Source organism: Balaenoptera ricei, chromosome 4, assembly GCF_028023285.1.
Source record: "Balaenoptera ricei isolate mBalRic1 chromosome 4, mBalRic1.hap2, whole genome shotgun sequence".
Classification (NCBI taxonomy): domain Eukaryota; kingdom Metazoa; phylum Chordata; class Mammalia; order Artiodactyla; family Balaenopteridae; genus Balaenoptera; species Balaenoptera ricei.
Window position 1 is genome coordinate 92,046,269 of NC_082642.1, and position 15,783 is coordinate 92,062,051.

General features: G+C 38.3%; 1 protein-coding gene across 4 annotated transcripts in view; it reads left to right on the plus strand.

Annotated features, from left to right (window-relative positions):
- The first annotated feature begins 7 nt into the window (after positions 1-7).
- Positions 8-15,783, plus strand: part of CCDC14 (coiled-coil domain containing 14) — a 53,764-nt gene continuing 37,988 nt past the window's right edge. For 3 of the 4 annotated variants that reach the window (XR_009502913.1, XR_009502914.1, XM_059920954.1), the window contains exons 1-5: positions 8-139; positions 7,077-7,132; positions 7,456-7,528; positions 7,779-7,848; positions 7,938-8,063. Coding sequence is in view for 2 of the 4 variants with exons in the window: in XM_059920954.1 (XP_059776937.1) it covers positions 110-139; positions 7,077-7,132; positions 7,456-7,528; positions 7,779-7,848; positions 7,938-8,063 (355 nt within the window). In the remaining 2 variants the exon portion in view is untranslated. The remainder of the gene's footprint in view (positions 140-7,076; positions 7,133-7,455; positions 7,529-7,778; positions 7,849-7,937; positions 8,064-15,783) is intronic. The other variant, XM_059920955.1, reaches the window with a different exon arrangement.

The following is a 15,783-nucleotide window of genomic DNA, read 5'->3' on the forward strand; positions in this document are numbered from 1 at the left end:
GCGGAAGCTCGGGGGGCGGGCCAAGGGGGACGGGGAGTCTGCGGCGGTTAATTCCTTTTACAGTGCGGCTCTGCTTCACTCCATTTGGGCTTTTCTGAAGCTGCGAGAGATGGTCAGGTCCGGATCTCGACCGGGCCAGGTGAGGTCTGCGGACCTGATGAGTCCACTGTGAGGGTGGAGAGGGACGGAGGGAGTCCTCGGGCCGGGAGACGTGCAGAGCTCCCTGGGACAAAAAGTAAAAACCGAGACAGTGCTGCCGCACTAAAAATAAGTGCTGGGAGAGGAGACGAGGCGGGGGTGGGGTGGGGACCTAATCGTAACACCCTAACACAGCCGCTCTGCCCTTAGATGTATATTTTGTTGTAATCGTTGGGGTCCACCTGAGCGCTGGCTTTGGTGTGGGTCCCGGGTTCGTGTGCAGCCTCCGCCGCCGGGTGGGTGATTTGACCTCTCGGAGCCTCAGGACGTTGTTGCATCAACTACAGGTTCTCGGCTTTTCCAACAAGTGCCGCTACTAGCTGGATCTTCCGTCACAGTTGCTGGTATTTTACTCCTAGTTAAAAAAAAACGACACAACTCTCCCAGTTAGTGTCCCTGCATTTAGCCTTACCCCTCCTCAAATGCACGGCCCTCATCGATTCTCTTTTCTGCTTAGAATCCAGCTCTGGAACACTTCTTTCTGTTTTTTTTCCAAGATAAAATCTCAGTTCTTTGGCCCGTCCACACAGCCATTTTTCGATCGGGCCCGTGCATTCCTTACCAGCCTCCACCCCCATTCCAGTAATACCCAGAGCTCTTCACCTGTGTGTTCTCCAGTGCCCTGGGCGCCAGTGTTCTCTCAGGCCTCTGTGCCTTTGTTCTTTGTTCTGCCTAGAATGCCCTTGTCTGCCTGAAATCTCCACTTTCCGTCTCTTGTCCCTCAGCTCAAGGACCGCTTACAGAAGTCTTGTCTAACACTCACACTTCCATCGTTTGGGTGCCCCTCAGCGCCCCTTTTGTGCCCTCGCTAGGCCTTATCAAGCCATTTTTCAGCCTAGAGACATTGCTCGTCTTCCTCTGCTACTAAACAGTTTATCTCTGTATTTTCAGGTAATCAGTCAACCAATAGGAATCAGTCAGTCCTCACTCAGACCCTCTACTTAGAGTGATCTTACTCCTCAAGTATATCCACACACGCACCCCTTTGTTTGGTCTTCCTTCATTTATCAACTCACTGTTAATGCTGTCTTCCCCATTAACGTGAATTTTACATTTTTTTCAAAACCTGGCTCCAGATTTTCTTCATGAGTACTTCCGGAGCAGCCCCACCCTTATAGATCTTTCTTTTATACTGAATGAGCGCAGAATACGTGCAGTCAGCGAGGGGGAAAAACATGGTTTTTGTAGTCACAGTCACCTTCAGATTCAAATTCCAATTCTGCCACTACTGTCATAGTGATAGTAAGCAAAGTACTTTTTATTTCTCGGAGCCTCCTTTTTCTTATGTATAACATAGGTGTAAAATTCTGCCTCAAAGAATTGGGGAGATTAAATGAGAGAACCTGGTAAAACATCTGTTTCACACTTGGCATAAATTGTGCAACACAATTTAGCCCCCTTAAAAACAGTTTATTACCATCTCAATAATAATAGCTAACATTTGGGTAGCACTACTACAGATATTACATATAATTTCTCATTTAATCTTCACAATAGTCTTAGGAAGTAGATAATACTCCTCATTTTATTGATAAGGAAATTGAGGGATGGAGACTTCAGATAACTTCCCTACAGTTACACAACTGGTTAGCAGTGGAGACAGGATTGAGACCCACATAGCTGGTGGCAGAGTCCATTCTTTTAAACATTACTCTTTTAAACATCTCTTAGTTAGATATATGACTTTGAACAAGCCACCTTTCTGAAATTTAGGTTCCCATCTCACAGAAGTAATAACAACTCACAGGGTGTGGACTAAGTGGAAATGTAAGGCTTTAGTACACTAAATTATTCCACAAATATAATTTTATCTTGCACTTGGTTGGTAGGAGATATGACTCCTAAGAAATATTTACGATTTTCTCAAATAGCAAAGTAGAAAGTTTAATGATAATACTTAGCGGGAGTAAATGTGAGATAAAGCAAACTGATTCTGTCATGCATTGCCATTTGGGGCACTTGTTTTGGAAAGTGCTTTTGCAGTTTGTATCTAGGTCCTTTAAATAACTAATAACCTGTTATCAAATAATTAAGCTTTTAATCTTGAATGTGAAAGGCTATTTTCAGTATATGAAAACATTTATTTCAGGTTTGTTTTTTGACTGTGAAAAATATGAAGCAAACCAAGGGCACATTATATTACTTCCACTCAAGGAAATACTATACAACCATTAAAAAATTTGAAGACTATGTTAATATGGAAAAAGACTTAAAAGTAAAAACACAAGACTCAAAATTGCAACTATCTAGTCATGATGACTAAATAAATAATCCATATGAAGCCCCAGTAGCAAATAGCACAGCTGTTGCCTAGATCTTGGTTTTTAAATACTGTTGTCCACTAAAAGGAACCATGACTTTTGGGAGAAATGGTCAACTCTAGGGCTGAGACTTAGATATATAAAAATAAAATGGAAACAACAGAGTGAAAAGGCAACTTATGGAATGGGAGAAGAATTTGTAAACCATATGTCTGATAAGGGGTTCATAAACAAAATATATAAGGAACTCCTACAACTCAACAGCAAAAAACCAAATAACCTGATTGAAAAATGGGCAAAGGACTTGAATAGGCATTTCTCCAAAGAAGACGTACAAATGGCCAACAGGTATATGAAAAGATGGTCAACATCACTAATCAAGGAAATGCAAATCAAAACCACAATGAGATATCACCTCACACCTGTTAGGATAACTATTATTAAAAAAAGCACAAAACAACAACAGCAAAAAACAATCCAGAAAATAACAAGTGTTGGTGAGGATGTGGAGAAATTTGCATCTTTGTACACTTGTTGATGGGAACGTAAAAGGGTGCAGCTGCTATGAAAAACAATGTGAAGTTTCCTCAAAAATTAAAAATAGAACTATCATGTGATACAGTAGTCCCCCTTTGGATATTTATCCAAAAGAATTAAAAACAGGATGTTGAAGAGATATTTGCACTCCTGTGTTCATGGAACATTATTCACAATAGCCAAGATGTGGTAACAACCTAAATGTCCATTGATGGATTAGTGGATACACAATGGCATGTTATTCAGCCTTAAAAAAAGAAAGGAAATCCTGCTATATGCAACATGAATGAACCTTGAGGATACTATGCTAAGTGAAATAAGCCAGTCACAGGGCAAATATTGCATCATTCCACTTATATAAGGTATCTAAAAATAGTCAAACTCATAGAAGCAGAGAGTAGCATGGTAGTTGCCAGGGGCTGGAGGGAGGAGGAAATGGAGGGTTGCTATTCAATGAGTATAAACTTTTAATTATGCACGATGAGTAAGTTCTAGAGATCTGCTATAATCATCATACTATAGTTAACAATACTATGTTGTGCACTTAAAAGTTTGGTAAGAGGGTAGATTTCATGTTACCACAATGAAAAAAAAAAAAACCTGGAGCAGGTTATTGTAAGCAATAGCTCAGAAAATAATGGGGACATGTTAAAAAGATACAGGAGCCGGTTTGAAAACACTCCTACTGACAGAATCTGGGACAATTTGAGCGTTAGTATAAATAATGATGATAATGCATCATAACCCGTTAAGTAAAATAGGAATCAGTAAGTCCATACTAACAAATGAAGAAGTACTTCACTAAGGTTGAATGCCAACTAATAAATGTAGAAGGAATGATGTAAGTTAGAAAAATCACCATTTGACAAATGATTAAGGCAAGAATCCTCAATGGATGCTACTGGATGAAAGTTTGATTAATAGGATGTCTGTGTAATTTCAAAGTATCTCCCCAGAAAATGCTTAATATTTACAAAGGTAAAAACAGTAACCTTGTAGTGAAAACTCTGATAGGCACCATCTTTAATCAAACTTAACATCACCAGTAATGGGACAAACTGACCTCATATGCTGCTCATATTGTATTGAGAAGGATACAACATCCCTTTTGTGGTATTCCTGCCAAAAAAGCACAACCTGAAACTAATCATGGGAAAGCAGACAAGTCTAAATGTCCAGAGGGACATTCTACCAAAGTAACTGCTCATACTCTTTAAATATGTCAAGGCTGTAAAAGACAATGAATGACAACCCGAGGATCTGTTCCAGATTAAAGGAGGCTAAAGAGGACAACTTAAAATACAACATATGATCCTCGATTGGATGGGGGCCAGAATTTTTTTTCTATAAAGTACAGTGTTGGGATAATTGGCAAGATGTGAATAAGATCTGTAGATTAGATTATAGTATGGTTTCAGTGTTAATTCCCTGATTTTGATAATTATACTTTGGTTATATGAGAGAGTGACCTTGTCCTTAGGAAATATTTAGGAATAAATATTTTTTTATAAATTTATTTATTTATGTTTGGCTGCGTTGGGTCTTTGTTGCTGCGCACGGGCTTTCTCTAGTTGCAGCGAGCAGGGGCTACTCTTCACTGCAGCACGCGGGCTTCTCATTGTGGTGACTTCTCTTGTTGTGGAGCACGGGCTCTAGGCACGTGGGCTTCAGTATTTGTGGCACAAGGGCTTAGTTGCTCCCCGGCATGTGGGATCTTTCCGGACCAGGGATCGAACCCGTGTCCCCTGCATTGGCAGGCGGCTTCCCAACCACTGCTCCACCAGGGAAGTTCCAGGAATAAATATTTAAATATAAAGTGGTATCGTGTCTGTAACTTAATCTGAAATGGTTCAGACAAAAAGTAATTATATACATTTTTTTTTTGAGAGAGAACATGGCAAATGTAGTAAAATGTCAACAGTTGGGGAATCTTGGTGACATGTATACAATTATTTGTACTATTATTTCAAAATAAAGAGTACAAAATAAATTTGAAGGAAATGTGCCAGTATGATACTGTTACAGGGTGCTTTATTTTGGTTAATTTTCTTTACCTGGTTTTCTGTAATATAACTTAATGTGTGTGCTTTTTGGAGAAATGCTGTATATAATCTTACAATTATGCCATTATGCCATTATTTATCTCAGTATACTAATTTTAATTTTGAAAGATAATTATTGTGGTAGTTGTTTTTAGACCTAGCAGCACAATGGTTTGGCTTTTTATTGTGGTCCTGGCCAGGACACCCGACATAGATATTGTGAAAGGAAAGACCCTGAGGGGGTCATGCAGGGGCCAGTGGAGTTATGTTACATGGGATCTTACTTCCGCCAATGTTGGTTCTCACTGCTGGCTTTATGACTCCATCATATTCTAAGTTATCTTAAGGAGAAGTAAAACTTTTTATCAACCCAATTTAAAAAAATGTATTCTCAGTAGCATTCTTAGAAGGAGAGTGTACATATTCAAGCAAATAATAGAATATTGTATAACTCCAGAAAGTTTAATAGTTAGCGCTCAAAGCTGTCTTGGGATGAAATATGTAAACATGTCAAGAAAACTCCTAAGTGTAACTGCCAACAGTGACTACACCTGAAGGCTAAAATGAGGGAGTGAGTAGGGAATTTAATTGTGTCTTTTAAAAGTTATATTTTGAATAGAGATTATATTTATATGATATAAAGTTTTTAAGATATAAAAAGGTATACCATGGAAAGTTTCCCTTCTTGCTCTGTCTCCCAGATTCTGTTTCCCTCCCCGGAGGCAACTACAATTAACTGTTTCTTTTGTAACTCTCAAGGTATTGGATGCATGTAGAAGCAAATTTTTTTCTTTATTCTACACAAAAGGTAGCCCACCTAAGGTTTTTTGTTTTTTTGTTTTTAATAAATTTATTTATTTATTTATTTTTGGCTGTGTTGGGTCTTCGTTTCTGTGCGAGGGCTTTCTCTAGTTGCAGTGAGCGGGGGCCACTCTTCATCGCGGTGCGCGGGCCTCTCACTGTTGCGGCCTCTCTTGTTGCGGAGCACAGGCTCCAGACGCGCAGGCTCAGTAATTGTGGCTCACGGGCCTAGTTGCTCCGCGGCATGTGGGATCTTCTCAGACCAGGGCTCGAACCCGTGTCCCCTGCATTGGCAGGCAGATTCTCAACCACTGCGCCACCAGGGAAGCCCACCTAAGGTATTTTTTAAATCAAAAATTTAAAAAACAACATATGAGTTTAAAAAGAAAGATTGAGAGAATGAGATATAGATAAAGAGGAATGGTAGAGTTTTCATGTGCTAGTCTTGTCAGGCATTCTAAAGAACGTGGATAAATAGAATCAGAGTTATGGACTCTGCCCTGTATCTTGAATTAACTTGTATGTTTTGAAGAACTGGAGAATGTAGAACATGTTCAGTGGTTGAGTATAGTCCAAACTTACTATAATAGATACTTCTGATTAAAATAATATCTCACCTTCTTTTTCAGCTTAAATAGACTTAAGACACAAATGTATGTGTTGCTTGCTTGACATTCTATATAGAACAAATAATTTATAAGAGTTCAATTGTAATTGTGGGTTTTATTAAAAATTAATAGCATGGTACATATATAAAATGGAGTATTATTCAGCCTTAATAAGGAAGGAAATTTTGTACATGTTACAACATGAAGATATTGTGCTAAGCAAAATAAGCCAGTCACAAAAGGACAAATAGTGTATGATTACATTTATATGAACTTCCCAGAATAGCCAATTAATAGCAACAGAAAATAGAAGGGTGGTTGCCAGGAGCTTAGGGGAGGAGGGGATGAGACGTTAATGATTAATGGGCACAGAATTTCAGTTTGGGAAGATGAAAAAGTTGAGATGGATGGTGGTGATGGTTGCTCAGCAATGTGAATGTACTTAATGCCACAGAACTGTATACTTTAAAATGGCTAAATGGTACATTTTACTTTATGTATGTTTTACCACAGTAAAAAAGGGAACGGAAACAATGAATAACATTTCAGGTTTTGTCCAAACAGCATACTGAGAATGTAATAGAAAAAATATTTGTATATATACTACAATATAATGCATTATGTCATAGGTATTATCTTCAGGAAAACACACTGGACCTGCTAAATTAACAAATGGAAAGAAAGGGTAAGTACGTAAAGAAGTTTACAACTTCAGGAAATCTCAAGAGATTTTCAAGTGTTTGGGCTAGACTAAATTTTTCCTACCCCATAGAACTAGATGGGTCTCTACCTTCACAAGAGTCTGGGGAGGAACCTTTCATATCTTACCCATGTTGATCATTTTAGTCTTTACGATCTTCATAAAGTCCTGCATAAATCCATCTTTTACATGGTTGGACAAACTTTCTTATCCAACCTTCGCTGGAAAGAGAATGTCTATTTATAATATATTTTGGGAAAAAAACTTTTTGTGTCATATGTAAAGATATTAACAAACTTGTTTTCTAGGACCCATTTGAGAAAGATATCCCGTTTTAATGCAGATTCTGGCTATCCCACTCATTCTGATTCAGAAAGTCAGGTAAGATTAAACTGAATAGATACAATATATGCTATTTTAATTAGTTTTCAGGTAAAAGCTAAGAAGTGGGAATAAAAATTCAAAGGTAAAGTATTAATTGCTCTAATGAAGAATAAAGACTTTTTGCTTTAAAACAAGTCTTCTACCAATAATAAATTGCTTCTAAATAAGGAAATTTTTAAATTACAGAATTTTTTTTTCCTGCATTAAAGTTTTGTGTACAAATTTCTAAATGACTTTCTCCTTGCAGACTGAAACTGTACAAGGGCTTGATGGTTGTGCTTCTTTGCTGCGGGACATTTTGAGAAATGAAGATTCAGGTTTTATTTTTTAAATGCTTCTTTGCTGATCACCTTTTCTCAATTAAGTAGTTCTCTTAATGCTAATGAATTTTTGTTTTAATTATTAGTAGGTTCAGAAATAGCATATTCAGAAAATAGATATAACCCCAGACCTGTAGAAAGCAAACGATATGGATCTAAAAAGAAAGGACATGAAAAACGTACTGTACCTCTGGTAGTCTGGAAGGAAATTTGTAAGTATTTTTTTCTCTTATTTATTTAAATATAATACTTAATTCCGGGGGTTTTGATAAATTATTGGGATTATGGAGTTGGATTCATTTTAATAACATTGGTTATTCAGGGGTGTGTGTGTGTGTGTGCTTGTGCTTTTTTTTTCCTCTATTGAGCTTCTAATCACTGAGTAGTTACTTTCCCAAGAAGAAAAGTAGAAAAAAAAGTGGCTAGGTTTGTAGGAGAAAAGGTTCAAACTCACTTTGACATTTGGGAAGTATATAGAGTTATCTTTGTTCTCCCTGCCCCTTGTTTTCATAGATATTCACAAATTGGTTGGGTTTCATGTGTATATTTATTGTTTTAAAAATACTTTATGTATATATATATATTTTAAGTAGGTTCAGTAGCTCAATTTTTGAGCTGCACAGTTAGAAGACATGGTAATAGGAAGGTAAAATTCCAAGTTGGATAAGATATGTAAGGAAAGAAGGCCTGCCACTGATTGATGGTGACTGTGGCCAAGGATGTTTTATACCCTCACAGTTAATCTTGCTGACTTAGTTAAGTGTAATAATTCAGCAAGCAGTTTAGAATAATCAAGTTTTGATTATGTTGTTCCATAGAGGCCTATAGAGCAAGATAGCCCAAAATGGAGATGAAAAAGTCCACAATGGGGCTTCCATGGTGGCGCAGTGGTTAAGGGTTCAATCCCTGGTCCAGGAAGATCCCACATGCCATGGAGCAACTAGGCCTGTGTGCCACAACTACTGAGCCAGTGCTTTAGAGCCTGCGAGCCACAACTACTGAAGCCCGTGTGCCTAGAGCCCGTGCTCCAAAACAAGAGAAGCCACCACAACGAGAAGCCCGTGCACCGCAACTAAGAGTAACCCTCACTCATCGCAACTAGAGAAAGCCCGCATGCAGCAACGAAGACCCAACACAGCCAAAAATAAATAAATAAAATAAATAAATTTATTTAAAAAGAAAAAATAAAAGTCCACAATGGGAATTCAGATGGTCAAGAATGGAACCAGCTAGTTCCACAGTTCAGGTGGGCCAAAAATGTTAACACAGCAGTGCACGCTTAGATTCAGCTTAGGCAACGAGTGAAGTCTAGAAAATTATCTACAGCAATAGCCCTGGGTATTAAGAGATCAGGATCCAGGCAAAGAGGCTGAGAAAATGAGGGCAGAACGTTCATAGGACTAGAGGTTGATGTTGCAGGTGGTCCTGAGTCAGAGAACTAAGGCAGAGAAAACAACTTACTAACCTATCTTGGAGGCCAGTCGCATTTAGCCTCGTATTGTCTTGACCTGCTCTGCTCAAGATGGCAGTCTGTAGCCAAATGTGGCCATTGAACATTCCAAGTATGGCTAGTACAACCAAGGAGCTGAATTGTAAATGTTATTTAATTTTAATTAAATTTAATTTTAATTTGAAAACTGGTACTTGATCCAGTTATTAGAAAACTTTTAAGTATGTTTGGAATAACTTGGGTACATGAATCTACTTTTTTCAACTGTAAATTTTATTAAATCTAATACAGATCAAGGATTTCTGATGAAAATTTACCATCCAGATTGAGATGTGCTTTATAGTAAAATACACAGTATGCTTAGAATATTTAATGCAAAAAATAAAATATCTTAATGTTTAATGTTAATTACATATTGAAATGTTAATATTTTGACTATATTGATTTGAATAAAACATGAAAATTAATTTTACCCATTTTTAATTTTTTTAATATTGCTGCTGGAAAATTTAAAATTGCATATATGGTTTACATTATATTTCAATTGGACAACATTGGTCTAAACCAGGGTCAGCATACTACAGCCAGTTTTGCTTTATAAATAATGTTTAGTCATTTATTTTGTAAATAAAGTTTTATCAGAGCACAGCCATACTAATTCATTTATGTATTTTCTTCTTTTTTTTAAAGTATTTATTTATTATTATTATTATTTTTTGGCTGCATTGCGTCTTAGTTGCGGCACACTGGGTCTTCATTGAGACACGTGAGATCTTTTGTTGCGACCCACGGGTTCTTCATTGTGGTGCGCAGGCTTCTCTCTGGTTGTGGTGTGGGGGTTTTCTCTCTCTAGTTGTGGCGCGCGGGCTCTGTAGTTTGCAGCACGTGGGCTCTCTCCTTGAGGTGCTCAAGCTCAGCAGTTGTGGCGTGCAGGTTCAGTTGCCCGGCGGCATGTGGGATCTTAGTTCCCCAACCAGGGATCGAACCCGCATCACCTGCATTGGAAGGCGGATTCTTTACCATGGACCACCAGGGAAGTCCCTCATTTATGTATTTTCTATGGCTACTTTTGTGCTGCAGTGGCAGAGTTGAGTAGTTGTGACAGAGACAGTCGGCCCTGCTAAGCGTAATATGTTTATTCTCTAGCCTTTTAAGAAAAAGTGTGCTAATCCCTGGTCTAGCTCTTAAAGTAGAAGCCTATTTTTGGGGCCCAGTGGACAAAGAAAGGAGTGGTAGCGCCATCTACCTATTCCTCCAGTCTCCTACTTTTTTCTCAAGGCAGGTTATTTTTTGTCCAGGGCACCCTTCCTCAGGGAACTCTCATTCAGAATGTACATGGCTGGCAATGGTGCCGTGGTAGCAACTTGTTGGATCCCAGCTTAACTGTTACCAGAGTTCCAACAGAAAATAGATGGCTACACTCAAATTAAGATAATTCTAAGATGGTTTATTTACAAAGAAACTCATTACAAAGGTGTGACAGAGTATACGGAAACCACAAGGGATTGTGCTAGCCCAGTGCTAGCAGCAGGAACAGAGCTTTTATTATCCTTAGGCCTTAAGGAGTGAGGTGAGGAAGAGGGTACTGGGACTCAAGAGATACTGTTGGGTAGAGTAGGCTGCCTTGAGAAGAGCAGTGACAAAGCCAGCCCAAGGTGGCCTCATAGAGAGGGAGTTGGGAATAAATACTTTGAATTCATGCTTCTTCCTTTGCTTGATAATGCTGAGACTCCCATTGGATTGGACCCAACTGGAACCCTGTTGTATATCTGGTCTGGGATTTGATTTTCATTCTTACAACTAATAATTCAGCCTTACTGTGTCATGCATGTTGACAGGAGACACGAGACTGGGTCAGAGACAAAGGACTTTATTACTCATGCACATCAGCATATTTGTGTTGGTTCTCCCTCGCTGCCATTTCCCACTGGGATGATGGGATGGACCCAGGTGGATGCTGCACATGCTGTAGGTTTAAGCTTCAGCTGAAGACCGCTGAGCTTGGGGAATCCACTGATTTTGTAGTAAGCAGCAAGCAAGCCTGTACTTGTCTCAGGGGGAAACATTACCTTATCCCTCAAAGTTGCTCAGTACAAACACAACCCTGAGAAATGGTCCAGGTAAAGAGCTTGGGTCAAGGCCTTACTTTTTTGGTAGACCCAGCAAGACATGTAGGAGCAGAAGAGACCCATGAAGGAATGTCTCTTAACAGTGTAATCCATACAGATTAGCATCCCAGAGAGAGCAGAGCAGGGTGGAGACGGGTAGAAGACGGGTTTGGGGAAGCAAATGAGAGAGATCTAGCATTCTGGGTCCCTGGCGTTAAATTCTTCTTTGGATTAGAGTCAGATCAGCAGTTCTGGCCTGTGATCAGGATATAATATTCTTATTGTCATTTCCCCTACACCTTCATCCTCAGAAGGAAGGACCTCTATCCCATAGGACAGTCTCCTTTAGGGTTGCAGTATTAGAAGTGGTTCTCATTGACTTACTCCTAAGGTTGACTCTTCAGAAGCAGAAGCCTCTTTCCCTTTGCTTAAATTACTCTTTTTTAGTTTACCAAACTGTAGCACTGTCTAGAAAGGATCATCTTTTTTTTTCTTTTTTGTGGTTAGCAGCTGTTAACCAGTACAGGGTTTTTGCTCTGTTGGCACAGTGCTCAAAATACACAAAAACCAAACTCAGCACTTGCTTTCTTTTCCATCTCTCCATAAGTGAGATAATCATAACTAGAACTTTAGGAATCTATTATAGCATGTTAACTGGTATCTATGTATCATTTTAACTTTGGCATACATTATCTTACTATTTCGTGTTAACTGTCTTCTGGGGCTTGGGCTCCTTATTTGCTTTCTGTCTGGTACCTGCCTGATCACAGAGTGTCTGTGGAGTCACGCTCACCCACCCCGTTGCATACTGGGAGGAAGGAGGCAGAAAGGCAGTTCCAGAAATGCGTTGAGAGCTTACTTGAGAGTGCTCCTGACACTCAAAGAAAAAAGGCGTGTTTTTAATAAGCAACTTTTTACATTTTGATAACTGTGTTGAATGCTGTGGGCACGTGACCCTACTTTCAGCATCATGTATATATTTCTGCCCTCACCTTGGGGAAATAAACTGCTACAGGCAGAATATTTTGAGCTTTGATTGCCTGTATCAAGGCCAGGTGTTCTTTTACGTATTTCACATTATAATAGGCATCCAGCAGCTCTTATCCCCAGTAGATGTCTGTTCTGTATTTCGGTGGCAGGAATTATCTTACCTGTCACACAATGCTTGTACATCCAAGCAGCAGTGCTGTACAGCAGCTAAAATTCAAGGACAGAAAAAGTTTTGTGGACTGAATAAATAGTTATCAACTGACACCAATTAGGCATTGCTGTCCTAAGCTGTTTGGTAAAATGTTTACGTAGGGTGCTTTGTTATAGTGAACAAGAGCAAGAAAATATACTTCATTTGTATTTGTGTAGTAACAGGCTTATTTTGTTGGTGGTGGTGTTTTGTTTTTTTTTTAATTTTAAAATTGTGTATCCATTTATGGTTTTTAACTTGTCTTAGATAATTTGCTTTAAGATTTTGTCTCTTAAATACAGATATACAACATTCTCAGTAGAGTTTCACATAGAGTGAGTTAATAAAGGAGCAAAGTAAGTCATGTTAATTCTAAAGCTTTGAATTTTAAGAAGTGTTTGAGGTTTATTAATTTATGTTGGATGATGCCATCTGCTGGCAAAGGCCTAATATTGTAGCTCAGCTTTATCAGAGATTGTGAAAACCATCCCTTGAAAAGTGAATGAGTGCCAATGCTTGGGAACTATGAGTGTAAAATCTGAGAATTCCTCAAACCAGACAATTCTTATCTTATGGGACCAAAAGAAACCAAGGAGAAGAGAGACCTAGGAATCAGGAGGAAAGGCCAGGAGCAGAAGAGAGACCTAGGAATCAGGAGGAAAGGAAGAGCAATGTGCTGGATGGCCGTGGGCTGCCTGTGATCGCACCCTTCATCATTTTAGATTTCAAAGTTAAACTATTTTAGGAGGATACTTTTCCATGTGATTTATTATAAAATTGTATTTTCACTAAGAAATAATTTTTTTTTACAGAAATGTTTATTAACCAATTTGTTGTAGCTCATATATTCAGAGAGTGAAGAATAATTGTTACTGCATGTCACCTCAGAGGGGACATAGTTAGAGTATTTTATTGTTAGCAGTTGGGAAGATTTGTGAATGTGAAATATTTATTTGTCTGTATTAAGACTTTGTAGCCATTTGGTAATAGATATAACATTTATTGAGTTCTCACTATGTGCTAGACATTGATACTTTACATGTGCTATTTATTTACTTTTCACAACAATCTTATGAAATAGGTGATGCTCTTATCATCATTTTTCTGATGAGGAAGAGGAGGCCAAGAGAGGTTGAATAATTTGCCAGAAGTTATTCAGCTAGTAACTGTTAGAGCTCATATTCAGGCCAAGGAAATATGTTCACAGCAATAGATTATCTCAAAAGGAAGAGTATAGCCCAAGTCAAAATGGAAGCATCCAATATCTCCAACCATTTTCATAGTCAAATATTAATTTAGTAGTATTTTTCTATCTTTATTGGTTATAATATTTCATCTGCCTTTAACTTTTTGCTTTTACTTGGAAGTTTTATACTTTTAGCAATGTTTTTATTTTCAATAAATTGTATATGTATTTGGGGAATTCCATACCATTTTTAAAAATTTAACTGTTTTCACTTTTTAAATAATTAAGGAGTAACTTTCATAAAGCAAGTGCATAAATCTCAATAAATTTTTGCATATGGGGTACACCCATATAGTCACCACCCAGATGAAAATATAGAACATTTTCAGTACCCTACCAGGCTCCTACCCCTCAGTATTCTCACTACCACCTATCTCCTCATCCTTGAGTAACCACTTTTCTGACTTCTGTCTCCATTGGATAGTTCTATTATCTTTGAACTTCATGTAAATAAGGTTGTACACTATGTAGTCTTGTGTCTGACTCTCACACAACATCATATCTGTTAATTTCATATAGGTAGTTTGAGTATATCAGTAATTTGTTCTTTTCCATTGCTGTATAGTTTCAGATGACTATACCACAATTCGTCCATTTCTACTATTCATGGCTATTTGGGTGTTTTCAGTTTTTGGCTACTGCAAATGAAGCTGTTGTGAACAGTCTCATACACATCTTTTAGTACAGGGGTCCCCAACTCCCCCGCCCGCGGCCTGTTAGGAACCGGGCTGCACAGCAGGAGGTGAGCCGCAGGCGAGCCAGCGAAGCTTCATCTGCCGCTCCCCGTGGCTCCCCATTGCTTGCATTACAGCCTGAACCATCCCCCCCGCCCCCTGGTCCGTGGAAAAAATTGTCTTCCACGAAACCGGTCCCTGGTGCCAAAAAGGGTGGGGACCTCTGTTTTAGTAGACATAAACACTCATTTCTGTTAGGTATATACCCTGAAGTGTAATTGCTATGTCATAGAATATATATTTAGCTTTGGTAAGCTTTTGCCAAAAGCTGTATATTTTTCTAAACTTACTTTGTACTCTGATAACCTATGATCTACCAAGAACACTCTCATTTCTATCAATAGTCTTTAAAAAAACATTTGGGAAGGGGATCTTATTAGACAAAGAAATAGATTTTGATAGTGATCTATAGAGTAGTGCTATGTAGAAAACTGTTGTTTTTCATGTATTAGTTTATTAATACCAGGTTTCTACTTTGTACTGCTTTGTACATAGATTAATACAAGACTCTGTGGGAGAAAGTAATGAAGTATAAGATACAGTCCTGCCTAAAGAAGCTTATAGTTTAGTCAGGTAGACAAGAGAATGAAAGATAAGCAATATAGTACAATATGCAAGTGATATATGATTTGTATAGACAATATGTGCTCTGGGATGGTGAAGAGCAGTCACTAGACTAGAATGACTGGAGAAGGCTTCGTGGGAGAGAGGAGCCTTCAGATGAGCTTTGGTGAGTAGGTAGAATTGAATTGGAAAGAATGGTTCATCATGAGTAATGTTTTGGGAAAGTGAGAAAAGCTTGTTTTAGGTGTCTAAAATGGCCTGACTGGAATGAAAAATTTCTTAGTTGAGGGTGATGGGAAGATGGTTGGAAAAGTATGTCGTGGTTAAGCTTTGGAGACTTTAAATGTCAGGTTAAGGTCTTGTCTGAGAGCCCAATGTGTAGATTAAATCTACTTTTATTCTCACTCTAAAAGCTCTGATTTATTTATCATTATCATTATTATTATTATTATTGTCAAAGCATCAGATTTGTACAAGGTATCTGTCTTTTTCCTATTGCATTCCCCCTGTCAAGAGCATGAACTGGACAAGGAGCAAGGTGAAAGAGTTTTACTGGATTTTAGAGAGAAATAACCCCCCTAAGAGAGGTCTTTATAATTGGAGAGATTTTATTAGTAGTGTTTAATAAAGATTTTAAAGACATAGTGTAG